Source organism: Juglans microcarpa x Juglans regia, chromosome 4S, assembly GCF_004785595.1.
Source record: "Juglans microcarpa x Juglans regia isolate MS1-56 chromosome 4S, Jm3101_v1.0, whole genome shotgun sequence".
Taxonomy (NCBI): Eukaryota; Viridiplantae; Streptophyta; class Magnoliopsida; order Fagales; family Juglandaceae; genus Juglans; species Juglans microcarpa x Juglans regia.
In genome coordinates, this window is record NC_054601.1 from 23,476,311 (window position 1) to 23,488,666 (window position 12,356).

General features: G+C 34.2%; 1 protein-coding gene across 1 annotated transcript; it reads right to left on the bottom strand.

Moving 5' to 3' along the window:
• Nucleotides 1-3,511: 3,511 nt before the first annotated feature.
• LOC121261865 (homeobox-leucine zipper protein HAT22-like) lies at nucleotides 3,512-5,007 on the bottom strand. The gene is given in 4 exon segments (XM_041164271.1): nucleotides 3,512-3,971; nucleotides 4,203-4,282; nucleotides 4,387-4,650; nucleotides 4,653-5,007. Coding segments are annotated over 4 exon segments (831 nt in total). The 5' UTR covers nucleotides 4,851-5,007; the 3' UTR covers nucleotides 3,512-3,682.
• Between the last annotated feature and the right edge of the window lie 7,349 nt (nucleotides 5,008-12,356).

The following is a 12,356-nucleotide window of genomic DNA, read 5'->3' on the forward strand; positions in this document are numbered from 1 at the left end:
AACCGAAAACTCGACAGGCCGACAAAGTAGCCAACATAAGACATGTGTGTTTCGTGTTGATCTTTTTTCCTTTTTTTTTTCAATAATTGCGTTTGTGCGCTCACTTACATAAAGCGAGTCTATATATAAATAATCATCAGGCCCGTAAGAAGATTTTGAACGTTCAAAATCTTTTGTCTAAAGCAACTTTGCTTCTCTTCTACACACGTTTTCCAATGCAAGTTGGCCCTCATCATGTGTCGACACACATCATGACAAGTGACAATTAATTCTTTTGAATTAGCTAAAAAAGTAGAAAAGAAAATGACATGAATCACAACTTTCACATTTTCTATGGGTTTTTCCCCTTCATAATTGATTACACATTATTGATGGTCACAAAGGCCGGGATTGGATACTATATTAAAACTTAACTACAATTGTTAAAACAAACAGAAAAAAGGAGAAAATAAAGTCAAATGAATGCTCCAATCCTTTTGAATTTCTTGGTTGATCGAGTATCAAGAAAAACAAAAGGTTGATTAAGTATCAAGAAAAGAACTTCTTAAAAGTAGTTTGGTCAATGGTTAACTTGAGAAATATTACTTATCATTCAGCCTGCACCATACACTAATATGTGATTTGTTATTTTTATCTTTATATTTAAACACACGTATTTACACATCAATATGTTAAGGGCATGTTTGCATGTTTAAAATATCTCGAAATTTTGTGAATGATAGTGAAATGATTTAAGTAAGGATGTTTTATTTAGTTTTGAGAAATGAGAGGAAAAAATTGAATAAAAATATAGTTTAAAATAAGTATTGTAATGGAGTGTGTGAAAGTGAATATATATAAAGTTAAAAAATTATTTGAATGTAATTTTTTAATATTATATTTGTTTTAAAATTTGTAAAAATTATATTGATTTTTGTATTTAAGTAATGATTAGTTAATGATTAGATGAAAATATTGAAATTTTGAAATTGAAAAGTATTTTGTACTTGAGTGATGTTTGAAAATGAAGTTATATGATAAATTTTGAGAATTCACATGTTTGTCAAACATAACCTTAATTAATTTTGATGGTGACGGGCATGCAAGTTAAGGTTATCTCAAATATTATTGTAGATAAGACTTCATGTCGCTAAACTTAAAAAAAAAAAAAAAAAAGGGATATAATACTCTCAGTAGGAAATGGAGAAGGGGAGAGAGGGTAGTGGTCATCTTGTCATCATGGTATTTTATTGGGGATAATTATATCTATACAATATATTTTATAATACATATTTTAAAATGAAAGTATTTTTGTAAAGTAATGTTATTTTTATAAAGTATTTTTACAATCTTATAAAATTGTCCCTTATTTTAAAATATGATTGTATAAAATATTTGTATTTATTGGAAGCTAAGGGCTCATTCTGGTACAGAAGTTATCTCATCGAGTCTCATCTCATCTTAATATTATAATTTTTTTAAATTTTTATATAAAATATAATAAATAATTTAATTTTTTAAAATCTTAAAATAATAATAATATTTTAATAATAATTTATTTAACTCATCTAAAATTATTTTATCTAATCTTTATCATTCTATTTAAACTATATCTAAGAAAGATTTTTTGTTTTTATTTTTTAAATTGTAAGAGATAGAGAGCGCGTAAAGCAAGCTTGCACGTACTTTCTAAGGTTCAAAAACAAATAATTGATATGATGACGATGTTGATAGAAAAATGATGATGAAAATGATGAGTTTTCCGGGAAAGTACCTCTTTTCCACGAAAGTCCCTCTCATTAATTATTGGTCCGCACCATAATGAGTGAATGTGTGAATAAAATAATTAATAATAATATTATTATTATTAATATTACTACGGAAGTTCCCTCTCATCAGTAGTCATCATTCATGCATTGCCTGTCGGCACTAATCATGTTGGCGTGCCTCTAACGTTTACATTCTACCTCTCTCTCGCTCTCTCACTTTCTTGTTTCTCCCATTAATCTGCGCCCTTCGTTTTCGGCAAATTGCAGTAACATTATTTCTCAAGTACCATTATTATGTGATGGAAAGTCAACCACGCGAAAGAAACTCATGAATGTAATGTAATATATTAAATTATAAAATTATTTTTATTATAAAATAAATTTAATAAATTTTATAAAATTATATTAATTTATAAATTTATTTTATATAATCTCTTTATATTTATAACAATTCTTTTACTGGATTAATTTTAAACTTTTACTATTAAGTATTCATTTTATCTCATTGTATTTTATCTTATTTTATCTTATTATTATAATTTTTTTAATTTTTATATAAAATATAATAAATAATTTAATTTTTTAAATTTTTAAATTTTTAAATAATAATAATATTAAAAAATAATATTCTAACTTTATTTTATTTAATTTTTATTTTTTAATTAATCTCATTTCATATCACTGTTCAAAACGAATAATCAGAAGGCAAAGGGTTCGGGGCCCACAAAATTAGTCTTGTCTGACTTTCAAGAAAAATGTGAATTATAATTAATTTAAAAAAAAAAAAAAAGAAAAAAAAAAAAGAAAAGAACTGGAGAGGCCCATTGGGACATCACGTGGGGTGCGCCCCACCAGTCCCCTGAAAGGGAGAGCATCTCACGAGACCATAATCCTCTCTATCTGGAATACTTTCTTCAAATGAATCATCCATTCCTTACTTTCTCTACACGCCTCTGACCACCCATTTAGTAGACCCATATGATATCTCTCTCTCTCTCTAATACACAAAAACAACTGAATTAGAGAGAGATACACGTGAGCCAACCTCCTCCCCACACCTATCCCCTGCTTTTTACTTAATCATAACATCCAACTGATAATTTATGAGTATCCCATGATCTTTCTTCCTTTTTTTATATATATGACACTAAAAACATGCATGAATGTGGCGTGGCGTGGCGTGACTAATTAGTCATCATATTATCATTAATTATAACATGACAGTTTAAATTAGACATTAAGTTTTTAGAAATTTATGTAAAAGGTTAATTATAAGCTTCTTTTATAATTTATTGTAAAAGGGAGAAATCGTACGTGCAAAATACCTTAATTAATTGCCAAAACAAGTTATCATGCATCCTTATCTCTCGTAGCTAGGTTTAATATATCCTGTAACCAGAATATCATCATGTATTATATAAGGATCTATATATATATATATATATATAATATGTACGTGTTTAATTTATTGCAAGAAGTTGCAGCTCATGCTCACTGTCTATTATATCCATTTTTTAAGGTATTTGCGACGAAATTTGGTACTGGAAAAAACCTATTTTCTTGTAGTGTGAAGAGGTGTCTGAACTTGAAACAAAAGATCGAATAAATCAATATTAATAAAAAAATTAATAATATATATATAGTACTGATATCTCTTCGTAGATATATATATATATAATATTGTTTAACAGTACTTTACAAGACACATATATATATATAAAAAAAAAAAAAGGAAAGAAAAAAGAAAGAAAGGCAATTGATGATGATCAGTACGTAACGACTATTTAATTTCTACAACTTAATTACACTAGTTTTTTGCTACAAGCAATTCCCTCGAGACCAGAAAAAAACAGGGGTTATGAGAGGATATATATATATATATATATATGATCTATATTTTCTCTTCTAGTTAATCCTAACACCCTATTAATTAATCAACAAGCTGCAGAAGGATTGGTGAAGGGATTGTAGAAGTGAGACTTAGGAGCCATCGAAAAGGTGCTGATCTTGGAAGCGTTTTCGCCGACGACCCCTGATCCAATCCTTTCGCATGATGGGCACATGGTGAGGGTGGCCGCCGGCATGTGCATGTACAAGGGTTGGGCTAGTTTCAGTGCCTTCAGCTCGTGTAGCTCTTTCTGTAGCCTCCTGTTTTCATCTGTCAGTGTTTCGCAGCACTTCTTCAGAAATTCACAGTCTACCTCGGTTTGCTTTAGCTTTGTCCTACAAATAACATTACTTATTTATTGCTCACGGAACTTGGAAAATATGAATCCCCAAACAATTAAAAAAAAAAAAAGTATTGGAACAATGAAACCCTCCTATCTAAAAACTGGAGCCCGTTACTGTAGTTTATGGGCAGTTTTTTATGGGGACCCTTTTGGAAGTTCTCCTGGGTTATGGAACCTTTAGTTTTACTTTTTTGTAAGGGTTAAGGATGATAGATATACATACCTGGCCCTCCTGTTCTGGAACCAAACTTCAACCTGTCGAGGCCGTAGATTTAACTGCCTTGCTAAAGCTTGCTTTTGCTTCTGTTAATTCGATCAAAACATCAACCCTAATACTTAGAACAGATCGAAACAATAACACCGAAGAGAGAGATCTAGAGAGAGCGAGAGAGAGAGAGAGAGATTACAGGGTTGAGCGTGCTATGTTGCTTGAAGCTTTCTTCCAAAAGAGCAGACTGTTCCTTGGTGAGCCTAAGCTTCTTTCTTGCATTAGGACCATCTTCATCTTCATCACTGACTCTTGAAGAGACTCTCTCTACCTCAATTTCTTCGCTGCTAAGGTCTCTCTCCCTCTTGACCCTGCCACTAGAGAAGGAAGAAACAGCACTGTGAGGCGAAGTTTGTCGGTACAAGTCAACCGGTTCGTCACAACCTCTGTTCACATCAATTTTTTGGGGACTTGGTGGCCATAACCCTCACCGGAAAGACCCAACGTCAAGGACGGCTCAAAATTCATGGTCGTGAAATTTAGGCACGGTTTCTTTGGCGGCCCTGCCTTTGATGGAGATGGAATCTCTTCATGTGTTGCTGATGTGAGGCCTAACCCTAGAACGAGGCCTGTGTTACAAACAATATGATCATCAAAACCCATTTGGAGAAGACAATCTCTCTCTGTTATGTGAAATAGGGGGAGGAGGCCAGAGATAATATGGTTGAAAGTTATGGGAGCAGAAGGGTTATAAGAAGGGGAAAGAGAATGAATGAGACTTTTGTGGGGGCGTTGGGTGGGTGGGTGGGTGGCTATGATTATTAATCAAAGGTGAGAATGAGTATAGAAACGAATCTCAGCCTGGGAAATCATCAAAGTTCCCCCTATCTCTCTTACATAGGTTGACCATTTGAACCCCACTAAATACCATATTGTTATCAGCACTCTTATAATAAAGAAAATATTACAATTTCCTTTATAAAAAATTAAAAAAAAAAAAACAACAGAGAAAGTTCTCTCTCTCTATCTGATCTATCTCAAATACCCTAGAATACTACAGTACTTCAAATGGAAGTGGGAAACACATCAAGAGGATGATTCGCCCGCCCCTTCGCTACCCATTAGCGTACCAAATTTAACTATTACGACCACTTTCTTTTCCCATGCTTCCTTGAGTATAAAGTTTCACTTTACATCTACCAATTATTAGCTCACTTTTGCCTCGTTTTACTTTAGTCCAAGCAGCCTTGGATCTCTCTCTCTCTCTCTCTCTTAAAATTACATACAATTTTTTGCACTCATTCACAGATTACTCAAGATATTTCCAAGAAGAAAAATAGGAGATGTAAAAGCCATGAATGGATATATAAGTTCTTTTTCTTTTTTTAATAACAGATCGACCACATGAACTGTCTCCCACTCATGATCGATGCCTAATGCAACTATAGCTAGAGATCGAGATGGGTACCATGTCACTTTGCCTCACCTATATGGCATTCTTTTAATTAATGAGGATCGATGGGTGGGCCGTTTTTTTCTTACGCATCATGAATGCCAAGATTAGAAAGGGATGTGCACTATCTCTAGCTGTATTCTTTTCTTTTTCTTATTGTCTTCAGGCTATGTTCTCGACTAGTAGAGTTGTACTAAGATCAGTGGTTTTGATCTCTTCCTATGTGTGATGATGTGTGAAAAAGAAAAGAAAGGAAAGGAAAAATATTTTTAAAAAAAATGGAAAGTAGGTAGATAACACCATTGGATCGAGTTTCAAAACCTATATATATTAATACCATCCTACCAGATTATGATTCATCAACAAGAATTATTGGGGGAGGGGGGTCTCTTTGCTTAACTAGAAAGTTGATGTGCAGAATTGGGGACCTACTACTGATCTCAATCTCTCTCTCTCTCTCTCTCTGTGTAAATATATAAACAATGAGCACTTTCAATAATATTGCTTTTGTCGGCGATGCTGATGAGAAGTTAGGTCACCCATAAAACATGAACATGATAAACCTAATTAAATAACAGAAACTAGCAAAATAATACATATCGATTAACAAGCTGATGATCATGACAACGGCCTAGCTAGTCTAATGGTATTTTATATAACTTATAATTACACCCTTAACTGTTACAAAACAACTATATATTATTAATATTATTCATTAATTAAGAAAACTTTACCTCATACAACAATTAATTATATTGTTGAGAACCCCAGCTAGCTAGTTATTAATTAATTAGAAGGATGAGAAAGTTGTGCTCATAATTATAGCCGTATTTGTGAGATCATATCCAAGCATGCATGCGCGCATATATATAGCTTCCAGCCGTACGTTTAGTTTTAAAATTGGATTAGTAGTACTCGAGATATCATGACAGCACATTAGATCTACTCGAGATATCAAGAATTAATATATAGTATATACTGTATCCTACTATACTCTATTACATGCCGTGGTACATACAGTATATAGCATGACAGCATGTATAGTCTATTTTGAATTTAGAGATGAGTTGAGATAGTTTTAAATGAGTTAAATAAAATATTGTTGAAATAATATTTTTAATATTATTATTATTTTAGGATTTAAAAAAGTTGAATTACTTATTATATTTTGTATGAAAGTTTGAGAAAGTTGTAATGATGAGATGAAATGAATTGAAATGAGTTTCGAATTCAAACGGAACATTTATATCGTTAAGTACCATGCATTTATTTGCTATACTTTGAGTCGGTATATATGCATGATCATCATGCAAATCAGACGGTGGAGGCCGGGACAACAAATGTCATTGAGATTGAGATTTAACTTCTTCTTCTTCTTTTTTTTTTTTTTTTAGCTAGCTTTTTCTTTTTCAAGTCTTAATGCCTAAGCAAGCAAAAAGATTGAACATATTATATTTTATATTTATATAAAAAAAAGGGTAATATTACTGATCATGATCTTTACTTTAGTTTATCATTTCTATTAATCACACTGATAGATATTTAACTTTTTTTTTCTATAAGAGTCATTAAATAATTACATGATTAGAGTACTGACTTTTTTTTGTCTTTCCAATTAGTGATACCCAATCATCATGTCAACGGTGTGGCATTCCATAAATATGGCTCGTTAAAGGATTTAGAGAAGATCATAAGAGGGCCCAGCTCTTTGTTGCTTTGCTTAGATAAATATAAAATTGGTGTTATGATAGAGCAAGTGAGACAGCACTCCGGCCATTTTTATATAGAAGGATTATCCATAGTTTTTGTCTGCGACTGGCTGCGCGCAGTTTAACATTTCTGGATTAACTAAGTAGCTAGATATAGATGTTGACTTTGATACATGAGTTAGTAATTGATAATATAATTAAAAAATAATAATTTATGTATCAATGTATACACCAACTTTCAATTCAAGGGATGAATATCGCACATGATATATATATTCCTATAAAAAAAATTCTTTCTAATTAAACAATTAAATAAACTCCAAATCTCATCCTCTAGAGGATGAGATCTCATCCATATATATATATATATATGTATGTATACAGAAGAGACTCGAGCAAGTGACAGATAAAACCAAGTTACTAGCTAGTGGTTCTGATCATGACATCAGTACCCCCCACCAGCTAGCCTTATCCCCCTCCCAGCTTGTTTACTCTCTCACATAAAATCTTGTTCGAAACGTACGTGTCATTCGAAGAGGGGTGACACATGGATGGCTAAGAGGAGGGGAGATTGTGTTAAACACATGGCCCCTACCAATGATTTGGTCTTATGGGCATTCGATTCCGTGATCTGATGATTGTGGAGCGCATCGGGTGAGAATACAATATATATATATATATATAGGCAATATTAATTAATTAATTTGTGTATTTCTTTTTTCTTCTTTTTTGTCTCTTCAGCTTTAAGGCGGCGATGAAGTTTGCTAATTTTATATAGAGTGGGGTTACTATGCCGCCTCACTCTTACCGCTGGCCGCCTGGTAGTTTTGTCTTTTTTTTTTTACATTTTTTAATACATTTAAATATTTTTAAAAAATAAAAAAATACACCAATACATTTAAAATTACTTCCTTAATCACTAAATAAAAAAAAATTTTTGACCAACGGTCAAATTGAGCGATCATAGTGAGGCGGCATAATAGATTTTCTCTTTTATATAATGTTTGTGTTAGCTGTTACAAAAGTACTCATGATGATGTTTAAGTGCATGGGTGTCTTATAAATTATATATGTCTCTTGGGGCTTGCTCGATCGATGTCTACCGCGCGAGTTGAACAGTAGTGCACGGTGACAATGCATGTCCCATGCATGCTAGCTGCATGCACTTTCCTCTTCGATCGGAACAGTAGTGCGCGCGTAATTCACAAGTACGTCCGCAAGAATAGAATAAAGAGTGTTTTGTTACCTAGAAAAAGTACTGCTTGCTTATTGCTAATTAAATTGCAACCCCTATTAATTTATGTAATCAATTATTCCTATGGTTGGTACAGAGATTATCCCTAGCTAGCTCGCTAGCATGCATCTTACACGAGCTAGGTAGTTAGATACGTACATACAAACTAACGAAAAATTTAAATCGCTAGCAAGATCTTTGAGCATGCATGCATGCATGGGTTCCATAGGACTTCCCAACAAGGCCCTATCTATAACCAATATCCATTAGTAGTACAATAAGGGGCGTTGTTGATAAACACATTGCATTTCAAAATTTCTTATAATTTGATCATTCCGGTTTAAACATCACTTAAACATAATACTTTTTAATATTAAATTTTCAACTTTCTTGTAACACCCCGTATTTCAGTGTATTTTTACTGAAGGATTATTTTTATTGTTCAAAAATTTATCCTCTTATTTTAAAATTGGTTGGATTTTTAGTAAGTTTATTTCTATGATTTTAATTTGGTGAAAATTATTTTTTTATGTGCTTTCCAAATATTTATTTATTGTTATGCATTTAAATTGCTTTTAATATTTAAATTAATTACCGTGGGATTTAATTATTTCAATTTGACTTTACCATTACGTTTAAATTATTTTATTTAACTTGTGGTTTTAAAATCGTCTCCGTTGGATCTTTTTTGTGACCCAAGTTATGAGGATTGGACCTCATTTCTTTTCCCTCCATTTTTCTTTCCTTCCTTTTTCTTTTCTTTCTTTTCTTTTTCTTCCTTATTTCCTCTCCTTCCCGCGCGATCTCTCTCTCTCCTCTCCTCCGCCCGTTTCCATCGTCTCCTCCCAGCGCCGCCGTCGCACCGCCGTGCGCGACACCGCCCAGCCGACCAGCTCCCCCTCCCTCCGGCGACCTCACCTCCCAAATCTCAGCCCCTACCTCGCCGCCGGTAGCCCACACGCCCCCCACGAAGCCGCGGGCCACCTTCACGCCAGCGCCGCCGTGAGCCGGCGGTGGCCCTCACCGCCCAGCCCATTAGCTTCCCCAGCCGCCGGCGACCTCACCCCACCAACCTCACCTCCATCCGTGCCGCCGTTAACCACCAGTAGCTCTTCGAAGCCGCGGCACTCCTTCCGCCTTTGCGCCGCCGTCGCACCACCATTGGCCACCATCTTCCTACCACTTCATCCCCGACCTCTTGGCAACCCATTGGACCCAACCCCACCTCCGATCCGTCACCGGTGAAGCTCCACCAACTACATTTCCGATTTGGGCATTTTGATCTTCTACCGCCCATTCCGCCGCCACCCACGGCAAACCACCACCACCATTGGCTTCACCGACCTCCCTAGGCCCTACCCTATCAATCTTGGGTCTTCGTTTGTCCTCGTTGAAAAGTGGGTATCTGTGACCCACGGCCACAGTGTATTTTACACTGTGGTGTTGCTCAGAAATCACCACTTGCAACTTCGAGATCCTCCGGAAATTATTATATTGCACTGTAAGTATTTTCCTTAAAGAACTTTCGTGATTTAAATATATTTTTGCACTAACACATATTATCTGTGAATTGGTTTGTTTTGCCGGACTGAGTCCGAGGAGTTTCGGGGGTCGGATGGATTGTGGACGGAGTTGTGTTTGTTTGCATTGTGAATTGTGGTTGTTGGTTATGACTTGTTCACGTACATCGCATATTGCATGCATGATCATGTTTGTAAAGAAAACTGGGTTTTCGTGTATTGCATACATGTTCATGTATTTATTGGATTTGGATTTTCATGTGAGTAAAAGGAAAAGAGACTGTAGGGATGGTGGTAAGCAGGGATGGTGGTTGTGTCCCGCCTGTGATTCCGCCTACAGTGCTCTGTTAAGTATTTATTGTGTGTAAAGGAACTGTAGGGATGGTGGTAAGCAGGGATGGTGGTAGAGTCCCGCCTGTGATTCCCGCCTACGGTGCACGCGATAGGGATGGTGGTAAGCAGGGATGGTGGTTGTGTCCCGCCTGTGATTCCCGCCTACGGTGCACGCGGTAGGGATGGTGGTAAGCAGGGACGGTGGTAGAGTCCCGCCTGCGATTCCCGCCTACAGTGTTCGATAAATGGATTGTTTGTGTGAATCATTTTATGAGAAAATGTTTTACGGTTATTTTGGGCCAAAATGGAATTTTTTGGCGTGTGTTGGAAATAATCATTTTTCTGGGAAAAAAATGATATTTTATGGCTAAATGTATTTTGCTATATTGTTGGTTGCATTAATGTATTTTTATCCCGAGAGTTGTTTGGTTTATACTTACCTGTGGTACCATTTTATGGTATCGCAGATTTTGATGCAGATGATGATGACGAACCTTAGCTTGGCTCCGTTGGAGGAGTGATCTGGGATTGCTCCTGTTTAATGAGTTATGTGTTTTTATCAATTTATGTATTTACCTTTTGTATTATATTTGGGATGACTGTATATTTATTTTTTTAAAGATAAATTGTATTTAAATATTTATATTTAAATTCTGGTACTTATTTGATTATCCGTTGCGTTATTTTATTTGTACACTGTTGCATGTACACACACTGGCACTTCGTTGGGATGTGTGACCGTGTTGTCACCATCCTGGCGTCTCGATCCCTGTGTATTTATATAAGGGGGATTGGGGGCGCCACATTTCTCATCTAATCATTACTTACTGATTACAAATTTTTCAAATTTTTAAATAAAATATAAAAAAATAATTCAATTTTTTCAAATTATAAAGCAAAAATAATATTAAGAAATTATATTCTAACAATATTTTAACTTTATAATATTTTTTATTCGATTTTTTCCTCTTCTTTCCCAAAAGTCAATAAATTAAACATCTTAACTTAAATCATTTCACTGCTATTTACAAACCATTTAACTACTATTCACAGATTTCTCATATTATCTCATTCTCTAAGCATCTCCTAAATCAATTATATATAGAAGAATTCATTACAATTAGCTAGTATATATGCAGGAAAGCCTACGATAAATGTCTTATATTTTCTTCGTGGTATTTTTTAAATATATATTTATATTAGAATAAGATGATCTATTGATTGGATAACTATCATGTAGGACCTTTATACACACTATATGTATCCGCGCGCCTCTATTCAAATTTAAGCCTTAAAAAGTTAAAATATAGATAAAATTTTAAGACATGATCTCAATTAATTGTGCTGAGAGGTGCACACACTCTCGGTCTTCCTCCGATCGAGGAGGCGAATTTCTGTACAAAGTATTTCACCTTAAAAAGGTGGGAAGAGAAATACAAATGGCCCTTGCCCTCCAAATGTTCCTAAAAAACTAGTGCCCCCTAGTGTATTTTTTTTAATGTTAAAAAAATACATACACATGACACAAATTCACTAGTGGTAATTTTTTTAAACATTTAAAAAAAATAAAAAAATAAAAAAGAAATAAAATGTACTAGAAATAACTTTTGGAAGGCAACCAAGCATTTTCCATTATTTAAAGAATTATACATGATAAAGTTGATTTGAAGAGAGAGAGAGAGATCATCAGCAGAAACTCGAAGTACTTGCAGAAGATCGACAGAATCATTAAGCATTGAACAACAAATTAAACATGATCCTAGTATACTCAGAGTTGAGACATAATAATCTAGAATGATTTTTCATGAGAGAGAGATGGATATATATATATATATATATATGTAAGCATCAACAAACGCACCGACTTTTGCATAAAGCAAAAGCTAGCTTTAATTGGGTTGCCTCATTGGCCTAGGTAGC